Source organism: Ostrinia nubilalis, chromosome 13 (genome assembly GCF_963855985.1).
Source record: "Ostrinia nubilalis chromosome 13, ilOstNubi1.1, whole genome shotgun sequence".
Taxonomy (NCBI): Eukaryota; Metazoa; Arthropoda; class Insecta; order Lepidoptera; family Crambidae; genus Ostrinia; species Ostrinia nubilalis.
This window is the reverse complement of record NC_087100.1, coordinates 12,052,673-12,076,015: the sequence shown is the minus strand read 5'-3', so window position 1 is coordinate 12,076,015 and position 23,343 is coordinate 12,052,673. Positions and strand designations below refer to the sequence as shown.

General features: G+C 40.5%; 2 protein-coding genes across 2 annotated transcripts in view; one reads left to right on the top strand and one right to left on the bottom strand.

Moving 5' to 3' along the window:
- The window catches only part of LOC135077332 (protein LSM14 homolog B-A), a 28,511-nt gene extending 17,069 nt beyond the window's left edge, over window positions 1–11,442 (bottom strand). The window contains exons 1-7 of the mRNA XM_063971859.1: window positions 11,220–11,442; window positions 10,238–10,654; window positions 9,317–9,423; window positions 8,227–8,494; window positions 7,308–7,507; window positions 3,641–3,780; window positions 1,172–1,372 (exon numbers count right to left, since the gene is read on the bottom strand). Coding sequence (XP_063827929.1) covers window positions 1,172–1,372; window positions 3,641–3,780; window positions 7,308–7,507; window positions 8,227–8,494; window positions 9,317–9,423; window positions 10,238–10,654; window positions 11,220–11,340 — 1,454 coding nt within the window. The 5' untranslated portion in view covers window positions 11,341–11,442. The remainder of the gene's footprint in view (window positions 1–1,171; window positions 1,373–3,640; window positions 3,781–7,307; window positions 7,508–8,226; window positions 8,495–9,316; window positions 9,424–10,237; window positions 10,655–11,219) is intronic.
- A 2,038-nt stretch (window positions 11,443–13,480) lies between these two features.
- LOC135077206 (condensin complex subunit 2) lies at window positions 13,481–21,774 on the top strand. Its single transcript, XM_063971751.1, has 12 exons — window positions 13,481–13,727; window positions 15,548–15,709; window positions 15,982–16,182; window positions 16,496–16,658; window positions 16,852–16,960; window positions 17,081–17,254; window positions 17,393–17,514; window positions 17,961–18,170; window positions 19,732–19,969; window positions 20,351–20,525; window positions 20,898–21,008; window positions 21,433–21,774. The coding sequence occupies exons 1-12, from the start codon at window positions 13,599–13,601 to the stop codon at window positions 21,733–21,735; spliced, it is 2,097 nt and encodes a 698-aa protein (XP_063827821.1). The 5' UTR covers window positions 13,481–13,598; the 3' UTR covers window positions 21,736–21,774.
- Window positions 21,775–23,343: the final 1,569 nt, after the last annotated feature.

The following is a 23,343-nucleotide window of genomic DNA, read 5'->3' as shown; positions in this document are numbered from 1 at the left end:
GCAAGGTACTAATTTGGCACTATGGTAGGGTACATAGTAGCACAGAATAATAATAAGTACTACGTACAGAAGTTTTACTTCGCGAAGGTATTTAAAAAAATGTATGCTCAATGTCATTAACAATATGGTGTAATTTTGCCTGTCTCAAGAGTCAAGCACCATTTTGTTGACAAACGTCAGTGATCGGCACTGCGCCGAAGCTATAGGGCTGACTTCGGTAAAATGATGTGACGTTAGGTGCGAAACTCCGGAAAATGGCGGAGGAAATATAGTTCCAAAATACTGAACTGTCCTATCGATGACATTGACAGCGGGGCGCCACCGTCAATACCGAATCGCTGGTTCCGATTTTTGCCATGTTGGAAACCATAAAGTTGAACGATGGTAGCGCCCCCCTGTCATTGAGTTTGGTGGGACAGTTCAGCGTGGTTCATCTATAATGGCAGGGTACATAGTACGCAGAACTGACGGACGATCACACACAAGGTGGACCTCATAAAGGTAGCACGAAGGCGCTGGATGCAAGCTGCCACCAACCGACCATTATGGAAATCATTGCTTTGGACGTCTTATGAATGAAATGATGATGATGATATTATAAGTTTTTACTTAGGCATAGATATGAGAATAACATAGGTTTGGGAAGAAAGAAAGGGAGAACGCTTTCACGGAAGTCCATGGATACGCTTTTTTCAGACGCCGTCCACAATCCACATTCCACACGTCATGTTTTACTTGAGCAGCTTGCGCTAATGTCTGGTTACGTAAATTAAGTTTTACAAGCTTTAAGCCCCACCCATTGCCAAAATTTGGCAATTCTGAGCTATGTCGATCACTTAGATTCTCACAAATGGAGAAACTCCGTGCATAGGTTGCTCCTTCACCTTTTGGATAACCTTGTGCCTTCTTATCGATAGTAATGGACCACATCTCAAGTCTACTACCGCTATAGTATCGCAAATAATAAAAGGACACAGATTTTATTACTAAAAGACGGAACGCATTTGAGTGACGCGGCGTGGTACTGCACTACACGTCACTTACTACGCAGCGACACCGCCCTAATCCTCAAATTGATCTGTGTTGCACAGACCAGACAATTTGAGGCTTTGTGGCGCGTCGCAGAGCCAATCAATTGTGACCCAAACTTAAGGTTTAAAATGCAACTCACGGCTGATGCTGGTTGTAGTGCTGATTGTGCATATTGTGCATGCTATGCATATTGTGCATGTTATGCGGGTTGTGCGGGTTGTGGTGCCGCCATCCGGCTCGGCCGCGCCAGGCGCCGCGGCGGGCGCTTGCCACGCCGAACGTTTCCGAGTTGAGCTTGCGCTCCGTTCGCCAGTCCGTCCTTTGACTGCGGCCCTTTGATCTGCGGACAAGTTAAGTAGCTTTTAGAGAGAATATTGCTTGGTAATTTTTGAATGGTGTAATGGAAAATATACCAGTACATAAAACGATTTATTATTAGAGTACCTAGTAACTTATCTTGACAGAAAAGCTTACTTGAATCCTACTATCCTACTAATATTATAAATGTGAAAGTTTGTGTGGATGTCTGGATGTTTGTTACTCTTTCATGCAAAAACTACTGAACAGATTTTGTTGAAACTTTACAGTATTATTTTTTATAACCCAGATTAACATATAGGCTATAATTTATGACGATATGTGACAAATAAATTTCAATAAATAAATAAGATGTGTCTAAAAAGCGCCATCTATAGTCATTGGTTAAAATCTACAGCGCTGGGCAAACTACATGTTTTTGACATTCGTAAATACATATTCATGCGGGGAAAGCCGTGAAACGCCATCTATCAACATGATAATATTATCTAACAACAGATTTTACGAACTAAGGGGGTAAAACGAGTCCCACGCGTACGACGGGCGGCCGCTAGTATTCAATAAGTTACGGAGGGGTTCACAGATCCACTATAGCAGGGATGGCGAACCAATGGCACGCGTGCCAATGATGGCACTCGCCACAATATTTAGGGTATGCCACCAATCACAAAGTTTACTATAAAATAGTAAGTAATATGTTTAGATTAAGGGCTATCGTATTTGCCCTCATCTATTAGTGCCACTGTAGAGTAAGGTCCTGTCACTCGTACGAACCTACACTTGTACGATACTACACCTCATTGATAGCATTAGGTATTATTTTGATGACACGTTCATGACTACATCCAAAAAATATTTAGAAAGGTGGCACGTTGATACATAAAGGTTCGGCATCCCTGCACAATAATAGGTTCAACAAACTCAGCGCAACGTGAATATAAATTTAAGTGTTACAGCAAAGTTTATGCAACTTCTCGCAGGATCGAGTCATAAATAATGGATTTTAAATAACTTTACATAACGCGGCGAGGACACCAACTTCAGGCGTCACAAATTCGTACCCTGAATGTTATTGACCTCATAAATATAAATAAGATAAAAACTTGAGATACCGTTTTATTACGTCTGTTTATATTATCTGAATCAAAACAAAACGCCATATTTATTGGCTCCGTGCACGATTACAGCGCCAACTAGCGTCCACAACTTTGTGGGCTCTGTCACATTGACATTTAGGTCGTGTATTTGTGAAAAAATATCGAAATGAAAAATTAACAAATATTTTCGACTAATAAATTGTTGTGATTCCACGATTTGGTGGAAAAAAGGTTTTGAAATCATTTTGGTCATTCAAATGAGGTAAGTCCAAAAAATGTGTTTAATTTTGATTGTGTCAGGGTTTGTTTACTTCATTTAAAGTTGTAGTTTTACAGTAAAACAAAAAGAAAAAGCTACCTTAATGGTTTCATTATATAACAGTAAATATATTTAAATGTTCCTGTATCGCTAGTAATAAATTAAATATCGTTTTCAGATAGAAATGAGTATTGTTTTGAAGACCGGGTTTGTGAGTGTTACTCACAATATCAAATTCCAACCACAAACTGTATTTAAAGGAAAGTTGTTGGTATTGGCTGGACATGTCCGAGATGTAGAAGAATTAAGAACAAAACAAGGGCAGAGTTCAATAATTCACCCTCTCATCATAAGGCAAACATCTGTGCACAACAACTACTGTCTCATTTTTGTACTACCACTTTGTATAGTCTAGTTATTTCCAAATTGTAAACGGCTATTAAACCAGCCCTATCGAAATACAGTCCACTCTTTTATTTAAGTTCCCAGTAGGACCCTTTTCATGCGATTAATTAATGATATTAAAATGTATTATGTAAAATCGCTTTGCCATTGACAGATACATCTGATGACAGAGCTTACATTATTTCTACTTTTGACCACCATGAGCGCTGCGATAGATTATGTTACCCCCACCTAGTACTTCGCACCCAGCGAATAGATTGGGTATAAATAAAAAAAAATTCCAATACAGTTGAACAAGTTATTCTTCGTGGACTATCTCGCTAAAGCGCGTAGAACGTCGCGCAGTGATTGGCAGAAGCCAATGTTGAGTAGATAAAGAAATACGTGCATTTATCTATATTATGAAATGGTACGAGTAACAAGTAGACGCATTAAGAAAAAATAACTGCATATTACAGTGATAACCAAAGAAAATAAAATAAGCAAATTGGTTCATTAACCAATTTGTTCATTAACCAATGTCACTGACCTCTCAACAGCTTCGCAAGAGATGTTGTCGAAGAAGCTCTTGTTCTTATCATAGCCCATGAAGCCGCTATCATTCTCGTCTACCTCCGCTTCACCCGCGCCCGTCTCGTTGCCGGAATCGTCCTTTTTGTCCACCTCGCCCTGTAGAAACAAGATAAATTCATAAGTAACTTGTGCTATCGCAGCAAATGATAAACGGAACAAAGGTACATTGTTTGCGTTTATCGTTTCTGCCACCGAAAGACTAGACTGAAAAGACGCTAGATGAGTAGCCGCGTGGCGTCCAACGTGTTAAAATGTTATTGCTTGATGAAGGATTATTCATTAGAGTGAAGACGCGCGTATTATGAAATCGTACGTAGACATAACGTACGTAACGTAACGCGAATGCATCGTGTGGCTGGCCAATAATAACAAGTAAATCGTGTCTGCTCTTGCGTTTACAATGTAAATGTTTGAACACAAGCTGAACTATAATACACATAATACAATTTTGAGTTTACTTGTTTCACTTGTAAAGCCTACGGGAGCCACCTAGCTAGACTAAAATTATTTTGGAAATCGCTTCACTATTTTTAGGGTTCCGTACCTCAAAAGGAAAAAACGGAACCCTTATAGGATCACTTTGTTGTCCGTCCGTCCTTCTGTCAAGACCCTTTATCTCAAGAACGCGTGAACGTATCAAGCTGAAATTCACATGAAATACTCAGGTCTATTGTCCCTTTAAGCTGTGAAAATATCAAACTTCTAAGCCAAGCCAATCAAAAGATACAGCCGATTATGTCGATATTTTCAACAAATTTTCGACACTCGCAAAGGAATCAAAACCTACAGGATACTTCCCGTAAACTCAGAATCTTGAAATTTGGCATAAAGCATTGTCATATAATGCAAATATAGGAAAAATTGCGAAAATTACATTTTTTTAGTTATATAATATAATAAAAATATTTTAATAAAATGAAACTTACTACCTTATTTCTCACGAACGAATAAAGGTATCAAATTGAAATTTATACCAAATACCTAGATCTATTGTCCCTTTAAGAAGTAAAAAAATCAAACTTCTAAGTTAACGCGATCAAAAGATACAGCAGTTTATACCGACACCTTAGACGAATTTCCGTCACACGCTAGGGAATCAAAACCTACAAGGTACTTCCTGTGAACTCAGAATCTTGAAATACGGCACGAAGCAACGTTATATAGTACAGATAAAGGAAAAATTGCGAAAATGATAAATTTGAAGTTATATAAAATTTAAAATATTATTTTTGCTTACATGACATAAAATATTTTTTTAATAATTATAAACTTACTACCTACCCTTTTTCACATGAACGCGTAGAGATATTAAAGTTGAAATTCATATCAAACACTTCTTAAATCTAATTGCCTCTAAACTGTGAGAAATTCTAAATCAACGCAAAAATTCAAAACGTTGAGGTAGGTACCTACCTATAATGCAAATATAGGAAAAATAAATAAATAAAAAATAATCATACCGCATATTTTTTTTTTATAAAACTCCGGACTTTGACGTAATTTTGGTTTAAGTGAAATGAATGGTGTCCATTGGCATAGCTACAGGTTTTACCTTAGAATACTTGTTTTATATTTGTAGATAGTTACCCTGCCTAAAAAAAAACCCTAGCTACGCCAAAGCTAGCGTTATTTGATAAGGATCAGATATAAACACAAAATAATCTTGCGTGCATACCAATGTTATTTATACCATTTTGCAAGGGGAAAGGGATTTGTGGTTAGCCCTGACTACTTAAGGACAGGAAAAAATCAAATGATACCGCGAGCTAACTACGAACAGCGCCATCTATTGACAACCGTGCGAACTACGTAGTGTCGTTGCTCGGTGATAGGTGTTGCTGATTGCAGCTCATTGTTACAATACTTTTTATTAAAATCGGATTTTATTCCGGAGGTTTTACAATTTCTTACTACTTTCGCAAATCATTACAAATGAAGAAAGGAATTTATAGCCTGACCAGGAACATAAAAACCCTCGCCATGTTGCGGAAAACTAATGGTACTAATTTCTTTTAATGGCAACAGTAACTGAAAACTTCATTGACATGTCACCTTGCATGTCAGTCTATTGTTGTCAAAGTGTAAACAAACTTTATTTTAAATGTGTGCAATTCATTTTGTGAATTAAATTGCTAAAATATTTTTATAGTCGTGAAAGAAAAGTGGTTCACGATGTGTTAATGTATTTGTCGAAGAGAAATACTAAGGGTTCGGACAATATTTTCATTGAATAATGTTTCCGACAAAGGTTGTCAAATTGACTGACATGTTAATCGTATAGTACAGTCCACTATGAAAATTAGCTGTAGTCTGTTTCAACTACCTATTTTAAAGTTTTTTGTCACTTTCTAAGTTTTGAATTTTATGGAATTGGGAAAGAAGTACCGAGTTTGAAGCGTTCATGAGCAGACATTGCAGTTGAATATTCAAGTTCTGAATTTGAATATTGATGAATAATAAAATAAATCGTACTAGCTCGATTGATGCTTTCATTTAATTTATTTAAACCAGGTTACCTTTAATAATATTTTTCGTTCATTTATGAAAATATCAAATTAGCCCGTAATCCTGAATCCTGATACATAAATTTAGCCATTAATTTAACACATGTACGACTGTACTCAGTGTTGCACTATCAAATGCAATTGAAGCGCCTCTATGCCAGGGTTTTTATGTTCCTGGTCAGGCTATACGGTGTGGTACCCTCAATGTACAATTAGATTTCGAGCGATACCACTTTTGGGCATTCTCCTTTTAAGTAGTTACTTTCCCCATTGTAATGTTATGAATTTCATTTTGCAATAAAAATACCATAGTTATGACTCGATTGTCGTAATGAATGAACTTTGTAAACCTTGCAGGTTTGTACGGAACCCTCGGTGCGCGAGTCCGACTCGCACTTGTTTTCATACAACGCAATTTTGAATCTTTTACAAATGCTACGGTAGGTGCTTGTCAAAACAGATTTCGGCAGATTTCCTCACATGCGTATTCTACGCATTACGAGAAATACTTGTACGAAAAGGACACTTGCGGGTGTCACGCATGAGATGATATTAAAAATGCCTTTAGAACTAGTCTAAAACCATAAGCTGTACCAGGCCTGTTCATCTCCGCGAGTTTACATCGAAAACAAAACACGCACGATGGCCCACCTACAGGATACTATTCGACAAGGCCTCACATACGAGCTAACATTGACTCACGCACGCGTTTTCTTGTGTACGATGGAAGAAAATGGTGTACTAAATACTGTGCAGTATTGAACTGCCTAAATAATAATAAAAACACAGAATGTACTTTTTTAAGTTGCCTCAAGACACTGAGAGGTAAAGAAGTAGTTAATATTATTCATGATAATTCATGCTAAATCAAGTATTTCCTCCGCCATTTTCCGCAGTTTGGCACCTCACGTCACATCATTTTACCGAAGTCGTCAGTCGTCGTTATAGCTTCGGCGCAGTGCCGATCACTGACGTTTGTCAACAAAATGGTGCTTGACTCTTGAGACAGGCTAAATTACACCATATTGTTAATGACATTGAGCATACATTGTTTTAAATACCTTCACGAAGTAAAACTTCTGTACGAAGTACTTATTATTATTCTGTGGCTGTACTTACAACAGGCGTAACCTCAGGCTTGACCTCCGCATCGCTGATCTTGGTCTTGGCGAGCTGATTGCGCAGCTCCTCGAACTCAGTATTGGCCTGCTCGAAGTCGTAGTCGTTGTCGAACTTGAGCGTGTTCTTGTTGCGGGGAACGAAGCCGCGACCGCGCCCGCGCGGCCTGCCTCGCCAGCCGCCGCGGTTGTAGCCTTGCCCTGGGAAAATGGACGCCTTGATTATGGGATTAAGGGCTGGTTTGATTAGGGAAACTGTTACTATGCTGTATAGGGGCCGACCAATCAGAGTAGTGAAGTCAATATCATTTGAGGAGGACCCTGCCACTGATAGAGGAGACGTGAAATGGATGTATTTAGAGAATTAGTCATAATACTGCTAAGGATCTTAGCATGAATAAAATAGAGATGTTTATGAAATGGATGTAATTTTAGAATGAGCCATAGTGTATTATTGCCATTGGATGGACCCTTCCATTGACAGAGGAAAGGCTTGTTATGATGATGATAATTCGACGGTGGTGGTGCGAGCTTTGCGGCTGCTGATGCTGCGCTCCGCTGGGGTAGCGCGTGCGCTGGTTCACGCGTACGAAGTCGAAGTATTATGCTAAAAGACTCACCACCCTGATGATGATAGTTCGATGTCTCGCCCTGATGGTGGTGGTGCTGCCGCGAGCTCTGCGGCTGCTGATGCTGCTGAAGTCACGGGCGGTCGCTGGGGTAGCGCGTACGAAGTCGCGGGCGGCCGCTAATATTATGCTAAGACTCACCACCCTGATGATGGTAATTCGACGTCTCGCCCTGATGGTGGTGCTGCTGCTGGTGCTGCTGTTGCTGCTGCGGTTGTGCTGCGCGCCGCCGCTGGGATAGCGCGTGGGGTGGTTCACGCGAACGAAGTCGAAGTATTATGCTAGACTCACCACCCTGATGATGATAATTCGACGTCTCGCCCTGATGCTGCTGGTGGTGGTGGTGCTGCTGCGAGCTCTGCGGCTGCTGATGCTGCTGCTGCTGGTGCTGCTGATGCTGCTGCTGTTGCTGCGGTTGCTGCTGCGCGCCGCCGCTGGGATAGCGCGTGCGGTTCCGCGAGTTGGTCCGGTTGCGGCTCTGCTGCGGCTTCTGGCCAGAGTTGCTGCCGCGCCGGCTGTCGCGCTGCTGCCCGGAGCCACTGGCGACGGAGCCCACCTGCTGGGACAGAATGAAATTTTAACCTTACGATAATGATTTTCACAACGCCTCTGATATTTATTGAGTAGGTGTAAAGCCTGGTTCGTGAGCACGTATAATCCCGTCCAATGACCCCAAGCTACCCATCCCTATCGCTCGCGCGTAATTATATTGCTGTCGCGACTGTGTGACGGGCGCCCGCAGTGAGTGTGCGAGCGCGACAGCAACATAATTACGCGCGAGCGATAGGGATGGGTAGCTTGGGGTCATTGGACGGGATTCTACGTGCTCACGGACCAGGCTTTAGATGCGTTGCCGCGTTGTAGGCTTAAGCTTCAACCACACCTACGCGTGCAGATCGCCATCGCCGGCGCGATCATGCGGTCACACGACTCATGACAGTCCGTGCGACCTGTCATTATCCTATGATCGCGCCGGCGATGGCGATCTGCACGCGTTGAAGTGGTTCAAGCATTAGTTACGTGCACGAATAAATGGCGCTCGGAAAATTATTCTCTCCTAGCCCTGAAGTGAATAGCTCTATGATAAAATAAAACATAATTAAATATTTGTAGCCACACAAATGCAGGTATTTATTTATCTTCCTTTTTAATAATTGTAGATATTAATTAAAATTATTTAGCTTTTCTCTAATTTTATTAATTTCTAAAGTGTCAGCAGCAAAACATTTTTATTAGCATCACATTTGACACCCATCAATAATAAGTCAATTTTTTTATTATCATAGTAATAAAATTAATAAATTAAAACCTAAAATGGAATAAAAGATGACTAGAACACTAATTTACGAAATTGGCTATTATAATCTCAATTAGAACTTACCTGAGTGCCTTGATCAGCCGTAGGGCTCTTCCTGTGTCCAACAGCAGGAGTACCAGACCTCGATGCACTCTGTTGAGAGCCTCCTCCAATAAGATCCAGCATTGAGCCTAAAACACAATGATACTTTAATTCACATGAATAATTTAAATAGATGCTATAATTTTGCAAGCATATTATTGGTGAATGACAATGCAAAATTAAAGCTGGAGAAGTGAAATGCTAGTGTGTATAATGAGAAAAAAATATCTAATAAAAATTCGGCACTTTGTGTAATTTACGACAATTTAGAGAAATTGTGCAAGAATACAGTGTTTTTCAGAGTTTCTTATGAAATAAGCAACAGACCAAGGAATGTTTATGCAATTTGCGATTTTCAACTTTATATTGTTAGTTTTATTAGTACAGGTGGGTATATTAAACTTGTTGTTAATACTGCACTATTGGAATTAATTTCATTGGAAAAATAGTTGTGTAACATTATTACAGGTTAGAAAGGAAATGTATTACCCTCAAATAATAATACATAATACTTTTATATGATGTTATACATACTACAATACAGAAAAATAAATGGTGGGTGAAAAGTAAAACACTACTAAAGCATACACATAGGATGGATGGAGGTAAATGAAGAAAGCACACTTAAAACCTTCTAGAACTTACTGCATAATTTCTTCAACACAGACACTGTAGCAATAGATTTAATGTGACTACCCTCATCACAATACTACAGTAAACATTATAAATGTTCACTATAATATTCTAGACCAAAATTGCAAAATCAATTCACAAAACAATTACAAAAGGTAACTTGTTTGTCAAATAAATTGATAAGTTCTAGAAAATCTAAGTAACTGCAATTAAAAATCGCAAGGCGGCATTTATGAAAGCATTGAAGCGAGTATAACCAATGAGGGAAACCTTGGTCTTTCACTTGGTTTAAGTGGTGTACCACTCCAGATCCGATCGGAGCGGTCGTGGGTTGAGGCTGTATCGCCAGCTCCACTGAGGTTTGCGGAGACAACTCACTGGTCTTGTTGAGTTGGGCATGCACACTTCCGGGGAAACCAGCCATTGGGTGGTACTGCGGGTATTGTGTCTGTCCAACGACCGGATGATTGAACTGTCCAGCGTACTGCCCCGGGGGAGGTGCGCCTCCACCGAGCGATGGGGGCACTGACATCTGCATAATGGCAGGATCGTTGGGCAGAGAGGGGACATTGTTGAGCACCCGGATGTCTTTGATGTCAGAGCCACGGAACAAGATGTAATCGTACACTTGGCTTTGAGGTGCTACCGGGTACTGTGTCTCGCGGTCCTCAGTACCGAATGATCGCACTGTGAAAGAAATAAAAAAGCATTAACATATTTATGCACATTTTCATACTATTGAAGCATACCTTCCAAGAAAATAATGAGAGAATTAAAAATTAAAGTGTCAGGTAGGCATTGCAAGTGTAAACTATGATAATTTAGTCATGAAATAATGAATTTCTGCAGACAACTGTTGCATTGCCATTCTGAAATAGGAGCGTAGTAATTGTTTACAGGAATGTAGCAGATATCAACGTCATCAATGTGAAACTCCGGTCACTTTCTAAGGCTTAACAATTTATTGAGGGTAGAATGCAAACAACGTGCCACGTACGAAAAAACGAACGTAGCAGTTTCGAGAACGGCAAATGTAAAACAATTAGACTAAATAATCCTACAAACAATAAACAAAGATTAGATTTGTATTCTAGGAGGGAAGACTTACCTGTCAAAGTGGCGGTCAAATACAATGGAAAAGATATGTTTCTTTACAGACGCAAGAAATACAGGTATTGAACGTAAATTAAGTACCAGTAAAGGTGCTATGGGGATGTAAATTACTGCTATAAGAATCCATTTGTCAACTTACCGCTAGCCAAAGCGATGGTACATTCCTGAGGATCAACGGTAAAAAGTCTCCCTTCGTACCGAATATCTGCTTTCGATATTAGGCTTATCTTGGAGCCTAATTCAGGCATTCCAGAACTCATAGTGTCACTTTAAAAATAATCCACCGATGACAAAGATTTTTCCCGATATCGTCGACCGTGAAATATCAGCCACCGAACAAAATGACTGACGGGAAGTTGGCAACAAGCGCGGCGTTTACAAACAGCTGGCCAAAATGAGATGGCAGCAGCGGAAGCCTATACAAAGTGGCGACATCTATGATTTTTTAACATAGTTTATCTGTGAAATAAAATAAATATCTTCAATTATTTACAATTACAATGATTTTTTGATTAGTTTTACCATAATTAAATATGATAAATAAAATTTAATGTAAAAACAAACAAAACATGACGCGATATAAAGCGATATTGGATAACCAGAGACAATATTTTGTACTTACGTTTATATTCCTTTGCTTACCTTTCAGCAAAGATTTACAAAAATGTTTTTGTTTATGATGAATGTCAAATTTGATTTTTGGCGCGAAAGTAAAGCCTCAACCGTGCCTCAACTTTACCAGTTTTGTTTTATTTTCTCAAATTATTTGTGTTTAGCCGACTAATAAAATAATAATGTTTTTTTTTTTTTTTTTTTTTTTATCCACAACGAGGAAGCTCTTGACCTGTATCTCACCTGATGGTAAGTGACGATCAGGCCGAAGGTGGAAGCGAGCTTCACCCGGAATCCTCAACCACGGAGGAACTGGCTATCTTACCTCTAACTGCCGGAACACAACAATGCTGTTAACATTGCTGTTATGGCGACAGACTTAGGTAAGATGGTGGTAGCTAGCCAGGCGGACTTAGAACAAGCCCTACCACCAACCAAACCGAACAGAAAAATCTGCCCCCTCTTGGAATCGAACCCGGGACCTCTGCGTCTGAAGCAGGTGGTCTTACCACTAGACCACAGAGGCGGTTAATGGTCGATTACTAATTAATCATTAAGTGTTCGTGAACAATGTCGTGAACTAACATATAAGTGTATGCAAATGAAACAAAATAGTGCAACATCAGTATCAAATTCTATCAAGAAGTCCTATGAAGTAAAATAAATAAAATAAAATTCATTTATTTCAGGCCAGGGCCCATAAAATTAAAATGAAAAGTAAAAACTACTGTGTCAAAACTGTGGCGCGAAAGGGAGACATTATCATCTAAAATAATACTTCATCATTATTTAGAGTAGGCGCACACCGTTGATTTTTCGTCGGCCGATAGCAGTGTTGCCAGAAGGTTACTTTTGTAACCTTTTAGGTTACTTTTGAACTGCTGTGGTTACTTTTAGGTTACACTAATGAAAAGGTTACTTTTAGGTGATTTTTCAGAAATTGTAGAATTAACTTTACAGGTTATTCAGTAAAAAATATTAATAGTGACAAAAAATTTATGTCATAAAGTGCATTTAAAAAAAATGAGTTTTAGCGAATGTTTTTCGATAATAAAACGCAAATCCATGAAACGTTTTTATACGACTGGTCACTTTTCGAATTTAGATGATGATCAATTGTATTCATTTTCCATCCATGAACAACCTTACACAATCATCGCTCCGCACCCCCCCCCCCCCCCCCCCCCGTGAGAAGGTTACTTTTGATTCAAAAAGGTTACTTTTTTTTATATTTCTGGTAATTTCTGACTAGACCCGACTGGCAACACTGGCCGATAGTTTAGTCGGGCAGTTGATCAGTATGGGCATGTATGGGAGTGCGCACACTACGCCGTTTCGATTTGGCCGATTCTTCATAGAATTTAAATTCGGGCACAACTATCGAATCCGTTCACGGTTCACGGAGCGATGTATCTATCTCCATACAAATAATAACCCTGAAAACAGCCTATCATCATTATCATCTATCATCCTTCATGATATCAAGTGATATCATATAATTAACCCAAGTTCCATCCCACTTGGTCCCATTTTGTAACTCGTCATGAACTCGTCTCACTCACAAACTCACGAAATGGCACAAATCAAGTCGGCCTCGATGTGTATTGCTAACATAAAAAAAGAAGAAGATCTCTATTCCTTCGCACCTGTTAAGTGTGCATAGTCCTTTATTAAAATAAAACCGAAGACTTGGCTGTATATCATAAAGCCCTTGCCTTTTCCTACAAAAGGAAAAAAAAAACGATTTTTGACTTGACACATGAAGCTGTCAAAAAAAAAAAGCCAACGGTCGTTTGAATTTCAATTTCATCGAAAATATTATTTTTCATTTCATATTATCTACAAACGAATTCATTTAAAAGTGCAAGTGTTAATACACTGTACAGTTTTGTATATCAATGTTACAATGGTGTTGGAGACTCCAATAAGTTCGCGAGCTGGATTCCCAAGACTCAGCAGCAGTGGCGGGAGCGCCAACAGTTCTATCCGACGACGGAGTCTCATACCGCAGAGCCGTGTAGCAGCAAGAGTTGAGGTAATTAAGAAGCTTCTGATTCATATTCCTAGCAGGTTTGTTTACTAAATCACCAAAACTGTTTATTGTTGACTGTGTATCTGAACCTAGGCTTTAGTAACCAAATAAGTACATAACTTAATTTCATAGCTGGGCATTAACTCGTTAATCCGTTAATCGTTAATTAACGAAGTTAACATTTCTATTAACGGATTAACTTTTAAGTTAACTTTAAAAAATGTTAACGGACTCGTTAACTTCCGTTAAATTATCCTAAGTCCGTTAATCGTTAATCCAGTACCTACTATTTACCAAAAAGATACAGCAGGCACGCTGAAAAACGCATTCTGACAAGTACGTTCGGGCTTCCAGAACTTCTAGAACCCAAAACAACAGTTTTTGTAATCAGATCACTAACGCAACGATATAAAAAATGCAATGTTTTTTGTTTATTTACAACTAATTTTAAGACCAGTTCTCCTCAACCGATTGAGCTGAAATTTGGTATACCTACTCATGTAAGTACGATGACAATGCAATGGTATGGTACCATTGAGCTGGTCTGATGATGGAGTCAGGAGGTGGTCATAGAAACTCCTAAATGAAACGGCGGAATCGCATCGAATTTGGGTTCGTTGGATTTGTCTTTTCGAGCACTTTAGTACTAGATGATGTCCAGGGTCCAGATGATGGAGTCAGGAGGTGGCCATAGGAATTCCTAAACGAAACGGTGGAAACTTATCGAGTTTGGGTTTGTTGGATTTGCCTTTTCGAGCACTTTGGTGCTAAATTGTATAGTAATTGTACCAAGGCTCTGAGATTGAGTTGAGATACAACTAAAAAGTGTATAGTAAAATTATAATAAAAAAAATAGTTTTTATTCTGAAAGGCAGTTCTACTAAAACGAAAAAAATAATTGTACCTACTTATGCAAGGTTTAAATAAATTCGAAAGCTTGTAGCGCAAACATAAAAGAGGACTATATTCCATGCGCAATACAATCTTTCGAAATTACATATTTGAACCTTGCATACAATTATTTTTTTCGTTTTATTATCACGTGTTAACGCATTAACGATTAACGTTAACTTGCGTTAAATCTTCCGAAATGTAACGTTTTAACGTTTAACGAAGTTAATTTTTTTAGTAACGGTTTAACGATTAACGAAGTTAACTATTTGATTAACGGTGCCCAGCTATGCTTAATTTTAATTGAACCTTTGGTCAATGCTATAACTATTTTATGATATTAATATTACCAAATCAAAAAGAGTTTTGGTTATAAAATTATAAAATGATTCGACCATAAACGACTACAGCAGACAGTCTGAAATCTGAATACATCTGCATTGTAAGCAAAGGGTTCTAGATGGATCATGTTTATTACATGCATATCAGTGTTAATTTTAGAAAGATTTAAACATCTCTGTGCTGCCCAATAATTTTGTAATTTGATTTAAATGATTACCGCCGCTCTCCACTTTCGTCGGCCGCTGTCTGAAAGTCAGCGTCCAGGCATTAGCTTGTGACATTTGCTGAGACGGAGACCTTTTGCTGCCGCAACTCTGCTCACATTATTTCATTTTTCATTGTTATTTATTTTGTTTTTTATTTTGAATGTGCATGTTAAATATTGAATTGTGTAATCTTGTTAAACTATGTATGTGACTTTGTGTGCAGCAAATAAATGCTTACTTACACTTACTTACTAGTACTTACTAAAATTAGGATCTGCTTATCATCGCTTACTTAGTTACTGGTTAGTTATGCTGGTTTCCAGTTGGGTTAAAGATCATTAAAATTGATGTCCACAGTTTTCTTAATTGTTACGATTCCTTCAGGATCAAAACGATGATGATGCTGAGCGTTCATCCCTGGTGGCATCGGAGCGGGCGGTGGCGACGTCCACACCGCAGGCATCTCCCCGGCGTGGACGGGACACCATGTCCTCGTCTCCACAGAAGGAACACTTCCAGGGATGCCTCAAGCTGTATGCGGAGAATGTAAGTTTATGGCACTGTTTTCAAAAGTTTATTCAAACTATGTTCGGACATGTAGTAGGTTGCTATCACTTTACAAGACGGACTGATTAATATAAAGGATTAAGAGAGGAAGGAGAAACATCATAGAAACATCTACAATATCAAATTATTTAACAAGTAAAATTAATAAAACTTCCATCAAAAATCTTTCCAAAAAAATGAAATTCTTTGTTTTATTCTTTAAACTTCTATCAGTGATGCACCATAATAACTTATTACCTTTTCTTTTCTAGAAAATAAACAAAGACAATGCATGGAATCTACAACTGATAGACTTTATGACTTCGATGTTACGACGGCATGACTCCCGCATGGAAAACCTTCAGACAGCTTCCACGGTAGTGGACGCTTCGGCGAGGATCTACTCTTTTAGGGTAGACGCTGTGCACTACGATGTGCTGAAAATGGCTGGTGGATTGAGCAAAGCTGCTCAGGTAAGAAAATGTCAAGTTAATTTTTGTCCGACTATACTTATATTTTTTATTACATAGTAACTAACACACACAGGCCATGAGGCCACTGAGATACGAGAATATGCTTGGTGCAGAGATGGGTAGTCTAAAATTGTACATTTGACATCATATAGAAGTAAACCTCACTTTTATTAACTGTTACATCTTCACTTTAGATGTAGTCTAAAAGTACGATGGACTGAAAAGATTGCTCATTTATCAATTGCTTCATGTTGAACACAGATGTTAAAGATGAACTTAGATTAAAATTGAACCTTGTTTAAACAATTTTTAGACAAAAAGAGGTAAAAAAGACGACGACGGACTCACGCAAGACGAAGGTGCGGTGGATGGCGACTCCGCTCCCGCCAAGAAGCAGAAGAAAAAGAGATCTAAAGGCGCCATCGCTGCCAACCCTGAGGTGTTCAATGGAGATTTTGATTCTAACGATTGTATAGGTATGGCTAACACTAATCTAAGAATTTGTTTAAGGTTGAATAGAAATAAGAACCTGGTAGAAGTAAACATAATATTTTCTCATAGTTCTTGTAAAAAGAAGACAGTCCTTTCACTTTCTTGTATGTAGTATTTTATTTAAAGCATTATCTAAAAAAAATCTATTATTCTCATTTAAAACTTTTTCATTTACAGATCCATTTTTCGAGAGGCTTGCTGCAACGACGGGCGATGTGACGTCATCGAATCGAGCATTCAATGCTTCTTTACCAATTCATGACAAAACATTGGCTTTAATTTTGAGGTAAGTATTTATTAAAACTGCCTTAAAACTAAGTCAAATAAAAAAAAAAACATTTATTTTACAAGTAGGCTTATAAAAAACTCTTTTACACAGTTTTTATCAAATTAATCCTTTTTCCAGAACTGACCTAAATTTCCTGGAGTCAATCAAAGAGAATGTCCCAGAAGAAATGGAATTGACAGAGCGAATCTCTCTAGCTATGAAGCTGCTGCCAGCATTTACTGAGAATGATCAGATATGCGAGCCTTTTACTGGCTTCTCAATAAGCAACTGGGACCCTGATAGTGAAGATGTGTAAGTTGATTATACATTTTTTGTTTGAACCTTTTTGACTTTTTAAGTTACCTTTAGACTGCCAGTGTTCATACTTATTTTTAAAATCCCATATTTTTAATAAGAAGTTTTTGTGTATCTTTTCTTATTTGTATGCAGTGACCGTGTAACCAACTGGGTGGAGGAGAACCGATTGAACTTGTCGCAACAAGCGCTCGCGTTTGATGTGAATGCCGAGGTGGAGCCTATACCACAAGATGAAGCTCACAATGACTTGTATGGTGAGTCTATAATCCTGTATACTGTCGTCTTTTTCAAGTTAATGTATGTAGTTGGAAGTTAAAAAATAGAACAGAGCTTGGGCATAGCAAATTATGCACAGCTAAATTTTTTAAATAGTAATTAATTTCTATTTCTTTAGTCTCAGAATATGTCTGTCTGTGATTTTTTACCATATTGTGTTAGGTCCCCATTACACTAGCGTTTGTCCGTTCAACAGTTTGTAGGAACGCTGCGATGTATTGCGCTGCCGCGACTTTAAAGCAGTATACTCACAGAAAAGATACCGCAACAATGGGATGCGTGCGTCGCGATATCATTTGCGCGCGGCGCTGGGCATACGTTCACTATAATCACCTATGCTGGATAACCGATAGTGAAAATAGGGGCTCTAACTTGGAACAAATGTAATAAGATCACCTTCTCTCAATATAATTTTACTCCACAGACGACGAGCCCCTCGGCGGCATCGACAGCGAAGAGGAAGCCGAGGCAGCGTTAGCCGCGTGCGCACCGCGAGTGGCCGCCTGCCCGCCCGCGCGGCTGACAGACATGCGGCCCGGCGCGCCGCACGACTCGCGGCTCGAGTACTCCTACTGCGGCTCCATCGTGGCCGCCTGGGCCGGGCCCGCGCACTGGCGCCTGCGCAACAACAGAGGTCAGTGACCCGCGCACCACCGACATGCGGCCCGTACTGCGGCTCCATCGTGGCCGCCTGGGCCGGGCCCAAGCACTGGCGCCTGCGCAACAACAGAGGTCAGTGACCCGCGCACCACCGACATGCGGCCCGTACTGCGGCTCCATCGTGGCCGCCTGGGCCGGGCCCGCGCACTGGCGCCTGCGCAACAACAGAGGTCAGTGACCCGCGCACCACCGACATGCGGCCCGTACTGCGGCTCCATCGTGGCCGCCTGGGCCGGGCCCAAGCACTGGCGCCTGCGCAACAACAGAGGTCAGTGACCCGCGCACCACCGACATGCGGCCCGTACTGCGGCTCCATCGTGGCCGCCTGGGCCGGGCCCAAGCACTGGCGCCTGCGCAACAACAGAGGTCAGTGACCCGCGCACCACCGACATGCGGCCCGTACTGCGGCTCCATCGTGGCCGCCTGGGCCGGGCCCAAGCACTGGCGCCTGCGCAACAACAGAGGTCAGTGACCCGCGCACCACCGACATGCGGCCCGTACTGCGGCTCCATCGTGGCCGCCTGGGCCGGGCCCAAGCACTGGCGCCTGCGCAACAACAGAGGTCAGTGACCCGCGCACCACCGACATGCGGCCCGTACTGCGGCTCCATCGTGGCCGCCTGGGCCGGGCCCAAGCACTGGCGCCTGCGCAACAACAGAGGTCAGTGACCCCGCGCCGTGCTGATATGTACACACGACAGCACATCAGGTTACCCATTTTTGTTGCAAACTCGCCCCTATTACAACTGCACAAGAACCCACAGTGGTTACGTTGACGTGCCGTGACGGCACTGCCGTCGTCCGCAACATCGACGTCTTATAGCTGAAATTATGATGATGAGACTAGGAGTACTATCGGCAACAGTGTGAACTACCCATTGCCGGTCATGTATGTAGTCTCGTGCTATCGCAAAGAATCAATATTTGATGAGAGCGAGAGCAAAAACGGAAATAGATAGTTAACACTAGTGGCCGATAGTACTCCTAGTCTCATCATCATAATTTCAGCTATAAGACGTCCACTGCTGAACATAGGCCTCCCCCAATGGTCGGTTGGTGGCAGCCTGCATCCAGCGCCCTCTTATGAGGTCTTGGTTCATCTTCTGGATGGATTCTTAATCTATCGACGATGGAAAAAACATCGAACTATGTATATCCTACAGTCATGCATCGAGGACTATCAATAAAACATAGTGGACCCCAGCACTGCCTAAAGCCTGGTTTCCACCAAGGCAGAGCGTTTCATTCTCCAATAATGAATGAAATCTGATTGGTCATTTAAACATTTCTCCGCTCCGCCTTAATGAAAACCGAGCCTTATCTTGATCAAGTTTAGGCCGACTGACAAAGAGGAATCACCACATTAAATTGTGTAGATCAAAAAACTGCCAGTTTATCTATGATCCAAGTGTTGTACTAAAACATTTAACCTGGTAAAACTTAAAAGTATTAGATCCAAAGCTTTGTTGTGTGACTTGTATTTATAAATAAAATATTTTGTACAACCATGATCATCAAATCCATAATTATTCACAGCATCAAAACAATCCGAGCGGACCCAGTCCACCGGCGGCCGACTAACAGTAGAAGGCAAGAAGCCTCCGCGGACGAAACGTCAACTAGACTTCCAGAACGCCGGCCTAGCGTTCGACTGCCGAGGGACTCCCGTAGGCGAGTACGAGCCCGCTCAGCCGGCCAAGATCATGATCAGCAGGAAGACGTTGGCTACGGGGCACACGTGGAACGAGACTAACTTCAAGACGCCTATTGACAGGTAGGTAAATAAGTAGTAGAGTCAATTTTGTCCTGTTTAGACGCTGGTCTAGCGCTCGGTTGTAGACAATACCCGTGGGACAAAACGAACCTGTAAAGTTTATGATCTGTAGAAAACACTGACTTCATGAAACAACTTTGAATGAGACTTGCATCAAGACGTCTATAGATAACAAACAATAAAAATCTCTAATAAAGTGTGTGTGTGAGTAGAATTTATTATATAGCAGCTATTGTCATGACGATAACAGCCCACCTCTAAGCCAAACACCGCGTGGTCTCGCAAGTTTCACGCGTCACGAAAAAAATATCTTATAGTTTATTCTTTCCACAATATTGTACATTAATCTGGTTCTACAAGCTCAATATCTTCCATTTCCAGAGGCCTAGACGAATCCCACTTCCGCAAGCTATTCCTGCGCCGCAACGTGATGCTTCTCCGCAAGCGAGACCTGGAGCGGAGCAAGCAGCCGGAGCCCGAGCCCTGTGTGGAGGAGGCGCGCGACTACGACTACGACAACGAGAACGACGCCTCGTACTGCCCCAACAACGTGCCTGTGAGTAGTGCGAGCGGCCCAAACAACAACAGGCAAAAACAGGGTCATCGCGTATGTTGATAAAGTATTTTAAACAATACATACTTTGACTTAAGGTCCTATATCCCTTAGATGGAGAAGAGTCAACAGTCCTCCATCGCGTTCGGTCTTGAGCTTCGCGTTTGATCTCGCTCCAAGTCTTACCGATTTTCTTCGCCTTGTCTGCTACATTACGCCGCCTAATTTCCTTGGGGCGACCACGTTTGCGTTTTCCTTGGGGGTTCCAATCATGTTTGGCGATGTGATCGGGGTCCCTTCGGAGAGTATAGCCGATCAAATTCTGGTAAAATGTGAACTAACATTTCAAACATAATTATATGGTGTTTATTTCAGGATGGTGATGACTGGGGCAACGAAGACGCGACAGCTGCGGGCGATTTACACGAGCAAGTAAAGGCGGCCGAGCCCGAAGAACTTGGTGATATGCTGGAACCACCGACTAAGGTAACTAACAAACTGAATCTAATAGAAACCATAATTATAGATCGTTTCATCCACGAAGACGCGCCCCACCAATTTTTGGTCGAGATAAGCGGGGGGTGTGGGGAGTTTGATCCGAGCAATCCGAGCGTCATTATTGTAGTGTGCGTGTGCACTCATGGATAATTTAGCGCGTACCGATAACTCTCAAACATTAGCGGAAGAATGGTGGGGCGCGTCTTCGAGGATGACACGATTTAAACTAGATGAAAAAAAATAGTCAATAGTGACTTGGCAACAAAAACTAAGGCTGGGTTGCACCATCTTACTTTAGCTATCACAAACGTCTAAAATCTGTCAAACTACACCATACAAAATCCGGTTATTGTTATAGTTACGGTCAAAGTTAGGTGGTGCAACTTAGCCTAAATGTATTGTGTATTTACAGGTGGCGAAAATCTTCATACCATACGCGATGCGAGCGAAGAAAGTTGACATGAAACAACTAAAGCAATGCACATGGAAAATGCTGACAGAGAAGACTCCAGAAGGCGATATAGAAGATGTTTCTCCATCTACATTCTTCTCCATATACACGCGGCTACCTAACAAACTGTCCAGTCATATGAGAGAGTCGCTCAGTGTGCCACTAGCCTTACTGTCAGTGCTGCATTTAGCAAATGAGAAGGGACTCATCTTGGAGAAGAAAGACGACTTGAAAGATATTGGCATTGTCGGACTTATAAAATAAGTAATCAAGTTCTACAACACCACTATACATTCAATGTGAACTTTGTGGTAAAGTTCAATATCACAAAGACGCCATTGTATTAATTAACGAATGGCAATTTTGGTGTTGTAGAATGTAGTAGGAAAATATATTTGTCACAACTAAAGAATTTACTAGTGCCTATCAATGTACTTTAATAGTAAATTCATTTTAATGCTGAGCATTAAATTGTACATAATAATTAATGAACTGAGACTTTTCCAATGATATTTTGTGTGCCAGTTGTAAACTATAAGTTTCATGATTGTACAGATCTTTTTGTAATAGATTTTAATTTTGTATGTACTTTATTTTTCTGTAATTGTTAAGAAACAAAACTTTAACTAATAAAGTATGTAATGTATTTTTATTTACTTGTTTGCTTTCAAACCCATTCATTACCAGTCCAAATGAATTTGAATTTGATTAAAAAATCCCAACGCAAAAAGATAAAGTTAAACCACAGAATAAGACGAAGAGCTGCTGATGACATTGACAACGGCTGAACCGATTTTGATGAAACATGTCTATGAAGCGCCTCGTACTCATGAATGACGAAAAGTTCTTAAATTATATACTTTGTGGTGCTAAAAGTGTTAAAGCTTGTGCTCCCGTACTTATTTATAGACCGCACGTTATTGTATTGTTAGTCTTGGAAGCAGCCTAGGTTTCATAAAATGTTGTTTCTTTTTTTAAATAATAAATGAAAGAGTGCATTACCGCAGCAAAATTTTTATAAATGTTGTGCTTTAGAGAGTCGAGAGTATAGCAGATAATTAGTCCATCGTGAGCAGAAATTTGTCCACTAATAGCAAAATTCGTTCAAATTATAGTTTTAAAGTTATTAGGAAAAAACAGATTTTGCTGGGGTAATGTTTGAAACATTACCCTGGCAAAATTTTTTTTTGAAAGTCGTTCTATCCCGGAACCAAATACATGGATAGATAGCTTTTGTTGCGTAGTAATTTGTCCACGAATAGCAAAATTTGTTCGTGTTCCGGTTCTCAAGTTATTCAGAATTTTGCTGGGGTAATGTTTTGTGATGTCCCAGATCTCGTAAATGGCTCAACGCAGAAGTTTGAAAAAAATACCAATGATAGACCTTGATATGTCCAAATTAGTTCAAGCATTAGTCATTGATTTGAATGATAAACACCAGTGTAATTAAATGATTTCGAAAATCAGATAAAACGGATTTGTGAGTAAACCAGTCAGTGGCGGCGTAGCATGGGTTGGCACCCGGGGCGATCACCCCCCCCCCCAATCGCACCCCCTCCCCGTATCATGACATAGACCGCAGACTTTTCATGCAGATGCGCTAATTAGTACTAATCTGCGCGACTTGTGTCACCCCCTGATGCTTGGCACCCGGGGCGGACCGCCCCCACCGCCCCCCCCTTACGCCGCTACTGAAACCAGTACTCTTACAATCGAATAAAAAGGTGTAGCATGTACCCTTGGTACACCATTATAACCACAGTAAATATAAATGATGTGGCTTTGCGCAAAAGAGAGATTTCAAGAAATTTAATTTATTTTAACAGTCTTACTTTCGTGGCCGAATACGCAATTCCCTTAAAACAAGGGAAC

Coding starts and splice junctions, on each gene's coding strand:
- LOC135077206 (XM_063971751.1), top strand. CDS start 13,599: ATGGTGTTGGAGACTCCAATAAGTTCGCGAGCTGGATTCCCAAGACTC. Junction 18,171..19,731: donor GCGCCTGCGCAACAACAGAG/GTCAGTGACCCG, acceptor AATTATTCACAG/CATCAAAACAATCCGAGCGG. Junction 19,970..20,350: donor TTCAAGACGCCTATTGACAG/GTAGGTAAATAA, acceptor TTCCATTTCCAG/AGGCCTAGACGAATCCCACT.